Source organism: Coffea arabica, chromosome 5c (genome assembly GCF_036785885.1).
Source record: "Coffea arabica cultivar ET-39 chromosome 5c, Coffea Arabica ET-39 HiFi, whole genome shotgun sequence".
NCBI classification, from domain to species: Eukaryota; Viridiplantae; Streptophyta; class Magnoliopsida; order Gentianales; family Rubiaceae; genus Coffea; species Coffea arabica.
Genome location: NC_092319.1, coordinates 39,260,568 through 39,280,097, shown reverse-complemented (window position 1 = coordinate 39,280,097; position 19,530 = coordinate 39,260,568). Strand labels below are relative to the sequence as shown.

The following is a 19,530-nucleotide window of genomic DNA, read 5'->3' as shown; positions in this document are numbered from 1 at the left end:
CAGATTTTAGTTTTCAGACTTCAATTTTATCAAACGCATCTTTAATTGACTAATATATTTTTAGTTAAACAAACGTCTTTACTAGCATATTCCTAAAAGAAACAAAACAAAAAAATCCCTAAAGGAAGTCTTCAAGTGTGTTTTTGTTTTAATTTTTAGTACTTTTGTATAGAGGGCACTTCTGTACTTTTAGTATTTTCTATTTGCTGGTTGACGGATGTTACTTATAAAAGGGTCTCAGTAATATGGTTAAACCTAATGTCTAACTCATAGTTTGGCTAAACTATGGGGAAGGTAAATGTAATGAACCCTTTATTATATTATAGGGTAAATTACAATATCCTCCCCTCTAGTTTTCTCCAAAATTGGAGATCTCGCCTCTTGATTTCAAAATAAGATGGATCTCCTTCATCATTGCTCTGTATCCAATAAGCATTTATGATAGTTTTCACTTTGTAATTTTACCCTTTAATTGTCTTGTTCATGTTCCTTATATCAAACAAAAAAGAGTTGTTATAACAAGAATTTTGAATTCTAATCTATATTATTTATTCATGAAAAAGTAGAAAAGAGAGATTTAAAACAAAAATATTTTAAAAATACAAGCGCTTAGTCAAAAAAAAAAAAAAATTGGTGGAGAGCTAACTTTTATAGCCATACATACATTAAGTGTTATCAATTTTATCCAACCTTAAAATTTGATGAAAGGAAATTATAACCCATCCTATTCTTTTTTTTTTTTTTTTTTTGAAAACACTTAGACTTCATTAATAATTACTCATGTGGCATTTTTGATACATTGAAGCCAATTTATTACAAAATTACTTTAATCTTTTAGGGGAAGTTTTTGAACAAACAAGAGAAGAATTGCTAAAATTAAAGGAGAGATTAGCGTGATTTATCTAATATATATAAGACGGGAGTCCGTTGTATGACTATATCTGTAATTCCCTTACATCCAACGGGTTTAAACACAATTTCATTAAACTATAGGGGACGCAAATACAATATATCCTTTCGGAAAAATTCTCAGCTTCTTGAGCCCCACAGCGTAGTAACCAAGCAAGCCAGCGAAAGTGAAGAAAGTCCCACACACACTGCCGCACGTTCAGTACACAGCAAAATGGCGGAACCCAAAACGAAGTACGATCGTCAGCTCAGGTAACTTATTCTGAAGCTTATCTTTGCCTCACTATTTTCTTTATTGACCCTTTTGACGTTCAGCATTGTCTCTATTTACTTTTATTAGTAATAGCTTTAGGGCAAGAAGTAAAGAATTTATTGATATTTTTCCGCTTTAGCGTTGTTTAATTATTTATTAGTAATAGAAATTTCAAGTTTAAACGTTATTTGTAAATTTATTGGATATCTTGGATTGAAATTAGTTGATTAATTATTGCTTTGTACATTGATCTTGTTTTAGTTGGCCTTAAAGCATAATGGCTTTTCATTTTCTTTAAGTTGGTTCTGTTATCCAGAATTCGAGTGAAATTAATACCACTTTTGTCGAAGCTTTTTTTTTTTTTTTTTTTAATTTATAATAATATTGCAATGTTTCGATTTTTGTACTGGGATTATAGGAATTTTATAATAGTAAATTTGGTTTAAGATATTTACTCTTGGTTCGGGCTCAAAAATGGTTATAAAGAGTTGAATTTTGTGGAGAAGAATGGTGAAAGTAAAACCAGAGAATTTATGAGTTTTTATGATTATTTACTATCAAAATTAATTAAAAAAAAAATACTATATTTGTTTATTTTTGTACTGCAAATTTGGTTTCTCAGAATATGGGGTGAGCAAGGACAGGCTGCACTTGAGAGATCTAGTGTATGCTTGTTGAATTGTGGGCCAACAGGTTCAGAAACATTGAAAAATCTTGTTCTTGGTGGGGTTGGAAGTATCACCGTTGTCGATGGCTCGAAAGTTGAAGTGGGTGACCTTGGGAATAACTTCATGGGTACACATTTTGCTTTTGACATATATTTCTATCAATGTTGTCATTTATGTGTTATGCTGTTAAAATGTGTTTTTTGATCGTCTTTTCTGATTTTTAATTGTAATTGTTGTAGTGGACGAGTCATGTGTGGGACAATCGAAGGCCAAATGTGTGTGTTCATTTCTTCAGGAGCTAAATGATGCTGTTAAAGCCAAGTTTATTGAAGAGTATCCCCAGGCATTGATTCAGTCAAACCCATCATTCTTCTCACAGTTCACTCTGGTAGTGGCCACACAGGTATGAATTTCTTTATTTTTTAAGTTAATTCTTTGTTGATTTATGTCACATATATGATTAATGATGTAGACTCATTTAAATTTCTGGGCACCATCAAGCTTGGCAATAAGATTTATAATTGATACAATGTCAAATTAAACATCAATGTAACCTTAATTTTCTACTGATCCATAGTGATTGGAATTCATATTGATTCCTAGTGGCTCATTGCTTACATATACTTAATTGAAGATATATGAAGGAACAAAGAAGATTAGTTTCTCTGTTATTGTTTCTGCAGTTTAATATAACTAAGCCAGCATAGTTTGAGTTGTCAAATTTGGTGTTAACCTCTTAAGCTATCAGTCTGCTACATTGCTTTATACTTGAATCAATTGGGTCAAAGGGGTCAAACTGATGTCCATTTACAATCCTAAGATGTCCCCTTCAAAGGAAGCAATTGGGAAATTTTTTTTCCTGGTTAACTGCAGTAAGTTCCAACTCCTTTGTAGCCTACTCATGTTAAACCTTCTATCTAGTGAATTAGGCTGTTCAAAGTCTTTGATTTGTGGAGTTTTGGTTGGATCTAAGCATTCAGAAGTTACCTGCAGGGAAACTATCCTAACACTTATTCTTTTTAAAGAAAATTAAACATGGAAAGATGCACTTTCAGCCAGTAGATGTAGTCATGGAGTGGTTGAGATTTTACTGCCGAGGGGATTTTTGATGTCTACCTTCACTTTAAAAGTAGAACAGTCATGAATTCATGTTATTTACATATCTCATTGTCTTTTTTTTTTCAGCTGGTTGAAGATTCAATGGTGAAATTGGATAGAATCTGTCGAGATGCAAATGTTGCTCTGGTATTTGCACGCTCATATGGTCTAACAGGTTTTATTCGGATCAGTGTGAAGGTGACTAACTTTTTCTTTCACATTTGCTGAGATAATTGGACAATTTACAAACTTTAACCTTTGAAATCTCATAGTTGCATCCTATTGCAGGAGCATACTGTGATTGAGTCAAAGCCTGATCACTTTTTGGATGATCTCCGGCTAAATAACCCATGGCCAGAGCTCAGAAGGTTATTCACAGTACTTCTGCTTGTGCTTTGATTGTTTCTGAGAATGTTACTTCTTTTGATGGTGTTTTTGCTTTCAATTTAATAGGTAGATTCTGATGATATATTTGTTACTCATAGTTTTGCAGACACTATTGATTTGAACACATCTGATCCAGTCGTCCATAAGCACACCCCTTACGTCATCATTCTCGTTAAGATGGCAGAAGAGTGGGCAAAAAGTCATGGTGGCTGCCTTCCATCAACTAGAGATGAGAAGAAACAATTCAAGGTTCAGAATTTGGTTTTCACTTGCGATAATATTTTATTCTAGTTTGGTTTCTGAGACCGTTCTTGTTTTAATTATCCTAGGACCTAATTAAAGCCAGGATGATTGCAATTGATGAGGACAATTATAAAGAGGCAATGGAAGCTTCATTTAAAGTCTTTGCTCCTAGAGGAATCAGTAAGTAATGATTTTGTGGATTCAAGACATATAATTAGAGTTGCTGGGAATTGTAATAATTGGGTTTGAGCACATTTTTGAAGTCACATGTTGTCACAACTACTGCAAATCTTATACTAATGAGTGGGATAGCTGGGAACTGCCTAGCAGTTCTGATTTTGGTTGTTTTAGAAGTATTTTTTAACCTTTGGGATGGAAATAAGATTCTTGATCAAGATCTTATCTTGAACTTGCCTCTTCTGATAATCTGATTCTGTGCTTATATTTGTGCCTATTACAAACTTTTTGAATGTGGAACCATGTGCTAATGGTATATTAATATTCTACTAATACTAGAAAATTTGTGTTTCAGTTCATTTTAGTTGATTAAATAATCTGCTTCTACTTGAAAACTTATAGTATTTGCATGCATTAATTACAGTATTAGTTTGCAACTCAAGTTTGACTTGCTTTTAGGTTAGTATTTCACTTTCCTACTCATGTCAGAATTCTATTTTTACCGGTCAATGTATTTTTGATGTAACAACTATATTTTATTTTCGTAGAAATGTATATTTATCTTTCTTGATTTCACAATTAAGGTTCAGAGTTAGAGAAGATAATTAATGATGGTAGTGCTGAAGTTGGTTCAAGTTCATCAGAGTTTTGGGTGACTGTGGCAGCTCTAAAGGTAACTTTTTGTGGATTCTGTATGCTCTGTTTTTTTATCATACAAATATTAGCTCTCATTTTTATAATAAATAATTAGCAAATTCGTCTGCTAACATCTCATTTTATGAAATTAGTATTCTAGTTTAATAGATTGACTATCTACTGTAATTTCGTTCAACAGTTCTTTAACAACCTTGAATTTCTACCCTTTTGACCTGCATGATTGCCCAACCATATTTCATGCCTGCTCTGCAGGATTTCATTGACAATGATGGGAATGGGGAGGCACCTCTTGAGGGTTCAATACCGGATATGACATCATCCACTGAGTTAGTGACTAGCATTTTTGCAGGACAAGCAGTATTAATTTTGTCATTTACGTCTATGAAAACTATGACTTGTATATTATAGAGCTTTTCCGTGTATATTGTAGGTTGTATGTAAATTTGCAGAAGATTTACCAAGCAAAGGCTGTGGCAGATTTTATTGCTATGGAGCAAAAAGTCAGGCATATCCTGAAAATAATTGGTAGAGATCCATATAGCATCTCAAATGCTTACATAAAAAGCTTCTGTAAAAGTGCAAGGAAACTCCGAGTAAGTCTTTTTTATTCTTGAAATGTTTATCCAACTTTCAGTTAGAAGAGTGATTGTTTGGAATCGTCACTTTTCAGCAAATTTTGCATTGAATGGATCCATGATGAGATCCTTTTGAAACTGTTTGACTGCAATGATGAAACTCGTTTGTTTTAATTTGACCTTTGGCGAAACAGGTCGATAGATATTGCAATGTTCAGCTTGGCAGGGGCTGTGAGGGTGTTATATATTTCTCCATCACATTGTGGTTTTGTTTTTCTTTTGTTTCCCTTTTTCTTGTGTTTCCACCCTGTTTGGTGTATTTTTGTGTACAGTAGATATCAACTACCGACTTTGCCAGACTAAGTAGGGAACTGCCCTTTATTATTGAGTCCCTCAATTCTACGAGGACTGAAACATCATGCTGTGTTGAACTGTTTTTATCATATGAAAATGTTCTCTTTTAGTATCTGAGGCATATGATATGCTTTTAGGTTTGTAGGTATCGGCCCATTGAGGATGAGTTCAACACCCCAGTCCAAGCAGAATTACAGAAGTGTCTGACTGATGAAGACTACAGGTATATACATACTTATCAGCTTTTCTTTGGTTTATGGGCTAGTTTCTAGAAAAAAGGAAGTGAACAATTATTTGATGTCACTTTATAGAGTGGATTTTTCAGACTGGTTTAAACCTTGAGAATATTGTTTGTATTGTTTTGTAGTAACTGAGGGGGTTGAAGACCAAGAAGTGAAAGGGGGGAAAAGAAAAGAAAAACTGACCTTTGTTAAAGGACTGCTCTCAGGTTCATAAATTACATTTGGGATGCTTGATCTAGATAACATTTCAGGAAAAGTAGTCCTATTCTATAGTAAAAGTGACTTCGGAGCTGGGTCTGACATTGGTATGCATGTTTTATTTATTTGACTAGCTACTAATGTGAAGTTTTCTTTCAAGGACTTAAAAGTTTTTTGGGGCTTCATTATATAGATCTTTCATTGTCAGTGGCTTGGAAAGTCTGACCAGACTTAATTTGAAACCTAGGTTTCTTTACTCAATGGAACCAAAATATGAGCAAGGAGAAGAAGAATTAGAAGAGTAGTTTCATTAAGTTCAAAATAGGTTACATATTAAGGAACCAGAAATACCTGTACAAGTTTTCTCAAGTTTATAGTCTGCTGTGGTTATCCATTCTTCCAGTTATCTGCAGAAGTCATCATCTCTTAGAGCTCTGCACTGTGTAGGGAAGGCCCGTTGATGGTTAAGAGAAAAAAATGTAGGGGAAAGTAATATTACAGCATAAAACTGAGGCCTCTTACCCGAAAACTGAGGTTGGAAGAAATGAGTGATTTCTGAGTCTAGTTTATTGAGGATGGTTGGAAAAACCCAAAAGGGAAAAAAGAAGTATATTTATGCTCGGGAATTGGGGTTTAAGGATAACATACTACTATTTGTTTCTAGTATTTGAAGTTGTATCTCCTTAGTTAGTTAACATCCTTATTGGAGGTTGTTTTATTTTGTATATGCAATTCATAGGTGAGACTTTTTTTTTTCCCTGGTTGAGTTTTTTGATCATTCATTCAAGTGGCATCACCTCTTTTGAAAGCTTTCTGTTGCACAAAATTAAGGATTGTGTATGGGATTTTCTGTTCAACAATTTACATAATAAGTTACTCTCGTCTGTTTTGTTTTTATTGTTGGCTCAGAGAGATTGTTACAGAAAGGAACTGTTAAGACATTCTGCTTGTTTCTAGTAAATCATTCAAAAAGTTAGGATTAAGAGAAATTGATATAGATCTATCAGCATTTAACTTTTTTTTTTTTTTTACTTTGTTTCCAGAACCTGCAAAACTTTAGGAGCTGATTGCAAATAGTTAGATATCTTTCTGCTCTTTCTAGATTTATCACATGTCACATGTTCAGCATTGTGATTTCTCTTTATTTGGCCTCAAATTTTGTGTTATAGTTATGCTGCAGGGTTCTACATTCTGCTTCGAGCTGCAGACCGTTTTGCTGCAAACTATAATAGTTTCCCTGGCCAATTTGAGGGGTAAAACCATAATTTAGACACATTCATTGCAGAAACGCTATTTGATCATCATCTTAGTGATTCTGCTATTTTAATTTTCTGCAGTGGGATGGATGAGGATATTTCCAGATTGAAAAGTATTGCGGTCGGCCTCCTTAGTGATCTGGGCTGTAATGGTTCATCTTTAATAGAAGATCTCATAAATGAAATGTGCCGGTATGGTGCTGCAGAGCTTCACGCTGTGGCTGCCCTTATTGGTGGAATTGCATCACAGGAAGTGATCAAGGTTGGGATGTCTTTCCTTTCATAATTTTTTGGGAGAATGCAGACATAACCGTTCAATTTAGTACTACTGAACTTTCTTGCCAAGTTATGGTCTTTTTTAACTTTCTCCACAATTACAAATATATATAAGGCCAATCATTTTGCCTCTGCTGCAGCTCATCACAAGGCAGTTTGTTCCTATGTCTGGGACTTTCATCTTCAACGGCATTGATCACAAGTCTCAACTGTTACTGTTATAAGTAGTTTCAGCGATGGTATGTCTTTGATTACGTTTCTTTAGTCGTGGTACCAGATTCGTGAAGGATCTGATGTGCATTTCTAGTTAATTTTTGAGCAGATCAGATTTCTCCACTTCTGAAAGCACAGTGCTTGAAATTCATACTTGAAAGCTGGAAGATGGACATGCTTAGATGGCTGAGTGGCGGGGGTTATTTCGATGGCTTTATATTTATATTTGCACCTTATCCTTCTTTATTTTTCCGCCCATTTTGGTTGAGGGACATTTCTGTACCTGGTCCATGGTTGATTAGTTGAGGACAACACAAGAAGAGTATAGAATCAACTGCTGATGTCTAAATTTGTGCAGTCGATATAATGTAACTAGAGATTTCAGCTGAAGGCTTTGTTGGAGCCGAGGGTAATAGAACAATCAGGGGCTGAATGGTACACCCAAGGAAACAAAATGGAAATGAATATTAAGGTTACTGAGTTTTAAGAGAGTTCCGTTTTTTTTCTCTCTCTCCACCCACCTGTGCAGAAAAGCCCTAATTTGGCAAAAGTCTGTCAGCAAAATCTCGGGCCAGAATAAATGATTAAGAAACATTCTTCACTAGCCCCACCCTTGAAACCAATAGATAGGAAAAGTTGCCCTGAAATTAAGGGTCTATTTATTTGGCATATGAATTTTTTGCCAAGTTTGTCTGTTATAAATTTTGTTTTTTTGCCAAGTTTGTCTGTTATAAATTTTATAAAAGCTTTAGTTACAATAATTTCAAAAATTTTTAAAAAATATTTGAATTATACACTTTAAAATATTCAAAAATTTATACACTTCCAAAATTTTTTAAAAAATTTCTACAATAAATTACAGTAAAATTTTAAACAAACATAAAAAAAATTCACTTATCAAATGAGACAATTTCAAAAAACTTCGTAACGTTTTTAAACTATATACTTAAAAATATTTAAAAATTTAAACGCTTCAAAAATTTTTCCTACAACATTTATAATAAGTTATTGTAAAGTTTTAAACAAAAATTCAAAAAATTCATAAAATTCATTTGTCAAACGGGGCTCAAGATTAAGCTTAAATTTTTGCCAGTAAAATTTAACCGAAGATATCTTCCAGTTATTCCACCTTAGGTCCGAGTATACAGTTGAAATGTGCGCTGGAATCCTGTTTTCCCTCTTGGTTGATGTCGCAATGCCTTCAAAAATCCGTGCAAACAAACTCGAGAATTTGCCACACTAAAGCGAGAAAATGGCGAAAGAGATTCTTTAGAAACTTAGCAGCCTCAAAATGTCAGCTGGTGCATCCCCAAGCAGTCCATGAGAGCAGACAAATTCTGAGGTCGCTTCATAATAGCTTCATCTGAATAGCAATAATCTGCAGACTTGCAAGGCCCTAATCTGAAAAGGAAAACTTGTTCAAACATTGTCAACGAGTCCTTTTTAAATTGGAGCAAACTTGAGGTGTTCAGTTTCAAGAATAATGAAGATGGAAGCGGCCTATCAGGCGGAAGGATTGCAGGTTTGAAACCAAAACCCCAATGAAAGACCAGCTCAATGGAAAACAGCAAGGAAGGTTTCAAGCAAATGATTTTCTTAACAATGCATAGAAAACATGAAGATCCTTGCATTAGAAAAGTATTCCAGTATATAAGCTACAGCTCCAATGCAATCGCTTGGACAAAATTCGTCTGATCATTGGAAAACCACGATGACAAGCAAAACGAAGAAACCAATGAATACATAAACAGAGATAAAAACAGATTACATCTCCTAGTTTAACGATGCTAGTGCTCTCCTAGAATAAAATGGTAATTAAAAGGGTCTCTTGCAACCTGGCAGATTGAAGTCTTGATCATTTTCCCGATTCCTCAGTAGCTGCAGAAACTTTATTCACAGGCTTGTACACACTGAAATCCCCAAAGTCCCTCTTACCACTGGCAAAAAACCACCAGACATCAAATCCTTGCACACAAAAAATTCAGCAACCATACAATACACACTCCTGACACCTGAAATTCAATATTTAAAAAACAAAATATTCCACTTCTGTGGTTCCATTCAAAATATTTGGCAACATATTATGCAGTATTTTATTATTTGAGATAAAAAATTGCTTCATTCTGATAAATGTACTTAAAGAGTACTAGAGGTTCACCCTTTCACTTCTTAGCATTCCTTCACAATCGAGAAGGACAAGACGCGAATTAACCATATGAGTGTCTAACCTTATTCCCAACAAATGCTTCCTACTTAAGAATTACATACTTTCAAACACTCAAAAACAGGTTCACGTACAACAATCATGAAAGTACAAGCAACTGCTATGTGAACTTGGATTTTAAAGTGCAGGGATCCAACCACAGGAACAGTTTTAAATCCATTATAGAAGCTTTATAAACATGCAGACATGTACGCATTAACAAAGAACTGGTAATATTGATACTGAAATTCACATATTAGAACAAGAATAAGATAATTATGCCTCTATGCTCACAATGCATAACTGGCACTGCAACAGAATAGCTATTATAAGTCTTCAACTTGCAAACACAGGACAAATAAACTGTATGTACAGGACAAAATATGTTTAAATCGCAGTAATGCATTTACATATATCCCAGAAGCAGAATCTGATGGAACTAAAAAAATCCACATCCAGAAGAAAGCCAAAATACTTTAGATAAGTATCTCAGTTTGTATGAAAAGTAGATATCAAATCCAATCAGCACAAAAAGCTAAATCCAACAATCCTAGGGCTTCCAAAAAATTATGATCCCAACATTATAGGATGTGTACTATATTACAAAAAGTGCACCATCTGAGCTTGATTTTCACTGCTTGCTAAATCATTATCGTGATGCCACGTTTCCTAGAGATGCTACCCTTATAGTTTTACTTGGGTCCTACAGTTTCTTTATCCTTGAACTCATATGTAACCATTTTTTGTTTTGGTTTGAAAGTTTTGTTTTTAAAATTATTTGTATACTGACTTAATCATGTTGCATAGCTTCATTCTATCACTAAATCAAGATACAATGTGCTTATGGTATAAAAATCACACAGAACTCTAAATTTAGCATCCAAAATTCTACACACTTTCACTTGACAGTTTAGTTCAAACATTCTAGGCCTTTTAAGTTTCAACTTTTGTGCTGCATTTGCCTTTGGCATGTTAAGACTTTAAATACCATTTCAAATTAAAAAACACTCTTTCATGTGTGGGAATCTAAAAAGGCACTTCTGGGAGTCCAGCATTTTACAAACAGTTGCCATAGGTTGTAAGGATTGAAGAATGACTAGATATTACATCCCATATGAGCAGACCATACAAGGTCACTGCCATAAAAGTACCTGTGGTTCACATCCCATCCAGCAGGTAAGAAGCGAGGATGAAGAGCATCAACAAAAACTTGTCTCCATTTCTGGCAAAATTCAAGGATTCCATCCTCACTATATTCCTTCAGTAAATGATCAACAACTAACTTTCCATGTGGTCCATGCCCAAGTAGTGAATACTTTGACTGGTGCTTCGATGAAAAATTTCCATTATACGTTGAGCAGATCAAATTTGTCGCTCCATTCAATGGAGTTCCACTTTCAGCAACATCAGAAACTGAAAAAGGTATGCAATTGGTATTTCGAGACTTAGTACTGTCCGAATCTACTCCTTTACTATGGGCCGAAGAGACTTCACCATTGGCCAGAGTGTTGGAACAAGTAGAGTGACCGCTTATGTCCGTTCTCATCTCCATCAAGTTTTGACCATTATTTTGTTTGCTACATGTTTCTTTACTATCTGTATCTGTACCAACCAAAACTTGAGAACTTGCATGCTTGAATTGTAGTCCTCTTTTTTTCCCTAGTCGTTTTCTCTCATTAGGACTCATCCCAACAAGCAAAGCCTTTTCCAGATCTTCATCTGATATTTCTCTACCTCCATAGTACTGCATTACTATCTGCACAATCGATAGACACAAAAGCTCATTGAATAAAATTCAACCACTGCCACTAATAAAACAAAGAGAGGAAACAATGGCAAAGACATTTTAGACTTGTCTGACTTTCCAATATTTTATCTATTATAAGCATTTACAGTGAAAAGGAAAGCACTGCCAATAGAAATCAAAAGATGCAACACTTGGCCATGAAGAGATGTTGCTCCTAACGTGCATTAAAAGTTTTCCCCAAACAAATGATAGTAACAGCAATAAAATATCTAGAAACTATATGGAAGACAGAATGGACTCAAAACTCAAAAGGTTTCAAAGTCCTCATTTTCTGAAATCTGAAATACGAGAGAAAATGGGATATTAATGCTAAAGTTAGAGATCATACAATAACCAAATCAATATAATTGGACCAGCAATATGCAGTCAATTACCATCCCATGGTGTTTGAAGTACCATGTCTAAAGGACCATTGAAAGGTATTATAAAGTGAAAGTGTCATAAACTCAACCAGATTAGAAAAATAAAATAAAATCTTTGCATAGAACATTAGTGCAGATATACCACACATTGGAAAATATTTTTGGATATACCATGTCATATACCAAACATTGCAGATATACCACACTTTCTTACTACCATTCTTCAAGGAAATGCTAGACTATCAAGAAAATATAGGGTCTGCAACTTGATGATCTTACCATCATTTTACTTTTGACTACTACTAGTACCTTTTCATTCATTGCTACTACCCAAAATGAAAATACAGAAAGTTGACAAGTATTCATACCTGGGTTAATTCTTCACGGCGTTTGGGTGGCATTCTTGGCCCATGGCGCAACAAAGCCATTGCCGCAGTGCGCAACTGCAAAGGAGATACGCCTACCTCCTCAAAATGTACATCAGTCGATTCACTTGTATTTTGAACTTGATCAGGATCAATTACTTTACGAATGTAAAGTGGTATTCCAAAGTCTGTAGCTATTTGTTTCTTGTACTTCTCGGTGGCAGCATGTGCGATTTCATGACAATCCACACAGAGAAGCACAATATCATGAGAGCGATGACTCTTCAAATGCTCAGGGAAATGCATTCTGTAGCACGAAGGTATAACCCGGTACCGTAAATAGTGATTCCCTTCACCACAACAAACACATATGTTTTTCTTACTTTGAATATAGAAGTCATTCCCCTCATCCTCAGGGCGACCTTTGGGTTCAAAGAGAAGCATTATAGCTGGAGGGTCATCTTCAACAAGTCTTGCCAGATCTCGATTAAGATACCTTTGACAATAAATATTCATATTCATTGGAGACTCCATATATTTCAGACAAGTAGGCTAGATTTGGAAATTAAGTATGAATAATGCAGTCAAGAAGAGAGAAAATAAAGTTACCAGTCAAGCTTCTTCCGGTCACAGTAACATAACAATCGGCCGTCGTTTGCAAAGATTCTGCAATTATGATAAACTGGGGATTTGCAGGAGAATTTTTGAACGAATAACTCTCTTGAAGCCATACGAGCAACTTGCTTTGCAGCTCTAAACCCATTTGGTTTAGAAACTGTTCTATTTGTTGGTTTTAGGCTAGTTTTTGATAGTAAAACATAGTTATGTATTGACAGGGGACAAGTCCCATCTGAGCCTAGGTGCTTTTGTAGGATTGGAACTAACCAATCATCATCCTTGCCTATATTATCTTGAAACAGTAAATAAAAATCTTCAAAGTGACTGCAAACAACAGGCGATGGAGATTCGAGAAAAGAACCAAAATTCACAGAATCAGAATTTAGATCAGCTCTTGAGATGGTATCATATATTTCCATCTCAGTTGTTGGAACCTTTGCTGCAAGCATGCCTATGGCTTGCTCAGATAGGACATATCTCAAACTCTCATCGTGAACTCGGGCCTGAACAGATGTATAACAAACCAAGATGCAAAGCCTCAATTGTCTAGCAATCTTAAAGACTCAAATTGAACATGTATCTAGCAAGTCATAGGCTATTCTTCAGAAAATAGGCAGCTGGTACTTGAAATTAGATACAAATAAAATAAAGGGCCAAATTATTATACATGCTCTCGAGGAAGAAAAGCACATAGATACATTCACTTACCATTACATCCCTCCAAGCACAAAGACGTCTCACAACAGCCTGAAACTGAATTATCAAGAAAAAGACAAAAGTTACTAACTCATCGACATACAAAATTTATGATATTTATGAAAATAAAGAGAGAAAAAAAATCATCGATACCTTAACCTGGCAGGAGCAATTTTCCTTTGTCTCACAACAGCAATTTGATTGGAAACTTCCTTGATCATTCAAATTACGAGAAATGATCGATGCTGCAGCAGATTCTCCTGGATAAGCTTCAATCTCCTTTGTGTAAAGTTGCAGACAAGCCACATTTGAACGCCGACTAGCCTCGAGAACAAAATGGAACGTGTCATCGGGACGCGATGAATTTTCTGATACACTACTGTATTCAGGATTCGGGCACTTTACAAACCAAAAAACAATATGAGAGTGAACTTGTTCTAAATGTGCCTAAGTTGACAAGAAGAAACATCCCACTTATCATCTAATTTAATAGCAAAATTTTTGATAAGGGGCTTTTTTTAAATCTTTATTAATCTTGAGGAATATTTCAGACAGCTAGACCACAAGCTGATGGTTAGTAACAAATGCTAATCTAGTTGTAAACCATGTCATGAGTCATGACTTGTATCTGATATGCAAATGAGTACTATAAATCATCATATCCCGCAAACAAAACAAATTGCCCTTTAGAAACTAAGAGAATGTGCTTTGCAATAAAGGCTGATACTCTGAGAAACTAACGAGTAATTTGGATTGAGTAACTCAACTTCATTTGAATTAATTCAACTTTTGAACCAGATGATCGTGTCTCCATCCAGTTGGGTTTCTAGGGATATAGATAACCTTCTAAATGTTTACCATCATGTGACTAACAGATCCAAAGAATGATACATACTGAAAATGTTGACTCTGCTGACAAAAATGTACCCAGATTATGATCTTCATATATATAAAGCAACAAAGATGAGTTTTGGTGCACTATTATGTTTAATAATATTTTGAAAACTACAATATGTATAAAATACAACTTTTTTTTACATACACGACTTTTTTTTTTTTACAAAGAGTTCATAGAACAGTGGCACCAGAAAAGCCTGAAATACAGAGGGGAAAAGGCCTGGAAGTCAGCTCGTGTGAGCTCAAGTATGGAAAGAAAGGAATAAGCAAGCTTCTAACTGACTGGAAAGCTCCTTATGGATAATAACAACTCCTATTTCCAGGATTTTTCAAATTATTTTTAGGATTAATCTATTATACACTGAAAGTGTAAACGCTGCCAACCTTGGATGAATGACAACTAATGTAAATTTGAACTTGAAATTCAAATTTTGGACATGTGTAATACATCCAACGGTGATGGTGCATACACTGTCAGTGCATGTAAAATTTGCTCTCATTTTTATTCATTATTTATTTATTTACTTTAGAAACTGAAAAGAAATCTTGACATGCATAGACACTTGGATGAAGTGTTCTGGGGGTTTACGAAGTCTAAAGCTATGTATTACAGCTATTAATCAACTCCAAGTAGATTCATGCATTAGATACTATTGGTTTGTCAGACTCACTGACTCCATAGTAGTTTTCTGATAGAAACACATGTTAGCTAATTTCACTATATATATACGTGTAGTGGCTACTCCACAATGTTTCTTTTCAAATTATATATTTTAGAAATCCATCATATAAACCAGTTCTCAACTGTTGACTTGTAAAACTCTCAGTAATTTATTGTCGGAGAAAAGTATGATCAATTTTAGAATACCATAAAAATTTAAAGCATGAATGCTAGAGAAGTCATAGAATCTACAATCAACACATAATTTCAAATTTTGTACAACAAGAGTAGGTACGTTGCGTACCTGTTCCATATAGTTTGAGCTCTGAAGTAAGACAATTTGCTACATACAAAAGATAGTGTGCATCTGTACGTGCATATTGCACCATCTCTGCAGGTAAGGGACGCTGTCTCCAGTCTTCTCGCTGCATTTTAAGTGGTGAAACAAACCCCATTAGGTGAACCAAGACACCAATAAAAGTAGCAAAATTTTGCCAGCTAAAACATGTGATCAAAAACTGATATGCAGCGTTGTCTTCTACATCATAATTAATCATTTATTTCAATACTAAATTTCTTATTACAACTTATGATGCTACCAATTGGTAACATAGGAAAAGAAGGTCAAGCAAGATAGACAATATTTGAATCCCTAAGCAATTTCAATTTTCCAGTCCATCAGAGTTGGCCAAAGTATAACAGGCTTTAGTTTATAAAATACTTTTAAGATCCAACTACGATGCTAACCAAATCCAGTTGATTATGCTAATCCAACTTCCCCCATCTTGTATCTAATTTATCCAGATAATCTTATTCTCTTTTCTTGTATATTTTGCTATTGCGAGAAGTCACTACTTGTTTCGCCAAAACAGATGATCTTTAGAAATTTTCATAAAATTGAGAGACAGGAAAGAAAGATGCTAACCTGTAACAGTTTATTTTTAACAACTCCACAATATGCTTCAAGCAAATATGCCAATGACTTTTGTGGTTTCAACAGCACATCACATGCCTGAATTATACAACTCCAAATGTCAAAGTCAACAAGCAAGATGCTACGCTCTACTTGAACTCTCTGTTCAATCCCATCAAAGGCACGAGACATGAGATAAATGAAAGGCATACTAAATCATGATGGTAGCTCACCTTTGCTGTATCAAATAGATTAACCAGATATATATGAAAATCTCTTTGAAGCCAGAGAATATCATTATCAGCTCCATGGAACACCTACATCAGTGGTAAGAACAAATTAATTTGGCATCAATGCGATTTGTTGTGAAGAATCACCATAATATACAAGGAAAGCAGAAAAATATGGAACGAGTATATCTGATATAAAATCTTTTGTTTCAATATTGACATCAAAATATGAAAAGGCATTGTTCACTTCCACGAGATATATTGCTAAAATCATTGATGAAAGGATGTAGATGATTATCTGGTTAATCTAGAAAGCCACTCCATGTATGCCCCCGATTCTCCTCTATATGCATGTCTATGAGAAAATCATAGATAATAGGAAGCAGATGAGAAAGTTATAATGCAAAGCAGTGGGAGCAAATAATGATAAATTATACATAAAACAAATCCATTCTGCTATTTCACTACAAGACATCTAACTTCCTTTCTCCAAGTCTGATCAGCGGATTAAAAGAGTAGCCTTTCTCGTTATTGTCACTTCTATTCAGATTAAAGAATTGTGCAAACTATACTTAACCGTGGTACTTTGACCCATCTTACCATCAAAGATGTAGATGGTGCCAAGGAAGTCCAGAGCATACTGTGTTTCTTTAAGGATGCGAATGAGCCTAATTAAGCCAAGCATTCCAGTTTTTGAGATTTTTTTTGACCATTTTAATGAGTTTGGATATGTGATCATTATCCAGATGATTAGAAAGGGTCATTATTGATCCAAGCTTGAGTTGAATTCGAGTCGCTTGAACCTTTTTACACATAAATACTAGGTTGTATGCTTATCATGCTGAGTTTGATTCCAGTTTGAAAAGTTAATGATTGCTAACTCTTCTTGATGCTTAGTTGGCAAATGAAGCTACCAAGTCAAGTCCGGTTAAAGTATCAAGTAGCTCAATTCAGTTCTTAAAATAGAAAAGGACAAGCATAAGGTTTCATGTTGGCAAACTACCTCCTCACCTCCTAAGACACAACTGAAATGATAACCAACCATGTATGACAAGTAGAAGCAAACAAGTCCATTACTTGAGAGTTCATAAACAACTCAATAAACATAGAAGCAATCATTTTATAAAATCCTGGCCTTTTTCTTTAGCTGTCATCCGACAAGTTCAATAGCCTCCTATTGAACTAATATTATGTTGATTCACATATACTTACTATTCCACAAATATCAACATTTTTTCTTTCAAATGTGTTTCCTTTTTCTTTTCTTTTAAGTGTGGATCATTACATATTTCTTGAGAAAGAAAAATGGGACGTTCAAATTTCAAAATTTAAAATTTAATGACAGCTGGCTATTTATAAGTAGTTGTATACCAGTTATAAGTTGAAGAAGAAGATTCACTACAAGCAATAAAAAATAAATTAAATCAACCATACCATGTGTACTAAATTACCTTGCAAATTAGAGGATCAGCAAACACGGGCTGAAGAATTCCCATCACATCATGCAAGGCAATTGTATCCACCAGATAGTCCTTACTTTTTGTCGATATCTATTCAAGAAAAACCTCACATTAAACACAAAAGCTCATATATTCTATATCTATGAATTAACTGAGTACAGTATTATGCCTCAGGGATGCAAATACACATCCACCTTAGTACTTAGATGCTTATTTCTTTTAAGAAGATATAAGACATTTCTATGGTTTTCCATATCTACCAACATTATATCAGCACATACACATGAACATTAAAAATTTACCCTTTCTTTTTTTCAGAAAAATCCAATAGAACCCAGTTTGCATTGTATTGTACAGGAAAAAGATACCATTTTGAACAATTTGAAAATTTTTTTACACAAATGTGTAAAATTTTCACTCCTCACATACTCGAAAGGCATTCGTTTCCAAATACAAACACAAGTATCCGTACCTGAATGAGAGATGTGATGCCTAAGAAAGATCGCAAACTATGCTGCTCAGTATCAACACCAAACACTTTCTCTTTACTCAACACCTCAGCAAGCTCCTCCAGCTGCGACTTCGTTTCAACCCAAACATAATTATCAGCCTCATCCCCAATCATTTCCACTTCCACACTAAAAAGTTCCACAAATTCTGCGTTCAAATTCTTCAATAATTCCCCAATCTCCGCCTTGTACGGATGCACATTCACATAATCCCCTGCCAAAACAAATTAAAAGAAGCTAATTTCATTAACATTTCCAAACAAGATTAAAATTTTCCTTTTTTCCACCTCTTCAAATTTACCATTGGCGGCGCCGGCAGCTTCCTGGAGCTTCAAATGCTTGAATTGAGAGTAAGAATTGTCTGCCACAACGCGTTTGAATCTGAATTGAGGTTTTCTAGGAGATTCTGTATCGAGATAGCAAGATTTCGATTGTTTCTTCTGTTTTTGCCTTCTGTTTTTTCGAATTTGTACTGCCAAAATGATGGAGATCGCCACCGCGACTGTGATTGAAAGTGCAAGCTTGAACTTGCTGCTTCGATCTTCCATGGTGATTTAGCGTTTTCTGGAATCTGGACTTTTCCCCTTTCTTCTTCTTTTTCAACTTCAGCTCGGCTGCATTGGGATGAGTCAAAACAACCGGAATTTGAAGGTTTTGGTGGGGAGGGGGTTTAAGGAGCTATTTGTTTGTTGTTGAATTTAAGCAGTAAAAGTGGGTTTGGACTGGGCCGAAGGTAAATAGCCCAATTATTATTATTATTTTTTTGGTAACCCGGAACATATTCAACTCGAATTCTTAGGATCTGAGCCAGTACATCAAATCGAAAGAGTGCATCATGGCCCCCGCAGCGACCCTGGACGAGTCACAGAGATTTAAGTCCAGGATAAGATTCGAACCTTAGACCTCAAGGGTTCTTAAAAGCCCGCTTACCACTAGACCACTCCTGTGGGGGCAATAGCCCAATTATTGATGGATTTGGGGCAGGAACACACCGGTATAGATCGTCTGGTACAACTACAAGACCCAGATATGGCTCCAAATGGAAAATTTATCATACAACTTTTATTGGAAATGAGTGTTCATAAAATCAAAAGGTGTTGGTAATATGTGTCAACTAACTATTTTGATTAGTTAGTCAGCAAGAGAGTCTTAAGGCTTTACGTGGGTGTAGCTGATCAAGAGATCAAGTCCCTTGACTTGCATTCTAAAATCCAGAGAGCTTCCTGAAATGTTTTGCCAACGGTTACGCAACCATCTGAACTGGGTGGTGGTTCAATCCCTCCAAATCCCCCTCTTGGCCCTA

The 19,530-nt window shown here is 35.0% G+C and overlaps 2 protein-coding genes across 5 annotated transcripts; one reads left to right on the top strand and one right to left on the bottom strand.

The window, feature by feature from the left end:
• Positions 1-988: 988 nt before the first annotated feature.
• On the top strand, positions 989-7,997 carry LOC113688582 (NEDD8-activating enzyme E1 regulatory subunit AXR1). 3 transcript variants are annotated; one of them, XM_027206453.2, is made up of 15 exons: positions 989-1,161; positions 1,785-1,957; positions 2,070-2,233; positions 3,016-3,126; positions 3,217-3,296; positions 3,414-3,564; positions 3,645-3,738; positions 4,320-4,408; positions 4,645-4,718; positions 4,823-4,985; positions 5,459-5,544; positions 6,931-7,014; positions 7,099-7,279; positions 7,434-7,532; positions 7,616-7,997. In XM_027206453.2, the coding sequence occupies exons 1-14, from the start codon at positions 1,124-1,126 to the stop codon at positions 7,515-7,517; spliced, it is 1,572 nt and encodes a 523-aa protein (XP_027062254.2). In that variant the 5' UTR covers positions 989-1,123; the 3' UTR covers positions 7,518-7,532; positions 7,616-7,997. The 3 variants fall into 3 exon arrangements, 2 of the variants coding, with proteins under 2 accessions (XP_027062254.2, XP_027062253.2); XM_027206452.2 differs by having other exon boundaries at positions 990-1,161; positions 7,434-7,997; XR_011815118.1 differs by lacking the exons at positions 7,434-7,532; positions 7,616-7,997 and adding an exon at positions 5,689-5,769 and having other exon boundaries at positions 991-1,161; positions 7,099-7,130.
• A 581-nt stretch (positions 7,998-8,578) lies between these two features.
• Positions 8,579-18,912, bottom strand: LOC113688580 (protein RRP6-like 3). 2 transcript variants are annotated; one of them, XM_072050872.1, is made up of 13 exons: positions 18,529-18,912; positions 18,191-18,441; positions 17,710-17,808; positions 16,262-16,345; positions 16,041-16,127; positions 15,420-15,540; positions 13,711-13,925; positions 13,570-13,614; positions 12,853-13,364; positions 12,247-12,739; positions 10,861-11,465; positions 9,342-9,443; positions 8,579-8,907 (listed from the first exon to the last, which is right to left on the bottom strand). In XM_072050872.1, the coding sequence occupies exons 1-12, from the start codon at positions 18,773-18,775 to the stop codon at positions 9,362-9,364; spliced, it is 2,841 nt and encodes a 946-aa protein (XP_071906973.1). In that variant the 5' UTR covers positions 18,776-18,912; the 3' UTR covers positions 8,579-8,907; positions 9,342-9,361. The 2 variants fall into 2 exon arrangements, with proteins under 2 accessions (XP_071906973.1, XP_027062252.2); XM_027206451.2 differs by lacking the exon at positions 8,579-8,907 and having other exon boundaries at positions 9,114-9,443.
• Between the last annotated feature and the right edge of the window lie 618 nt (positions 18,913-19,530).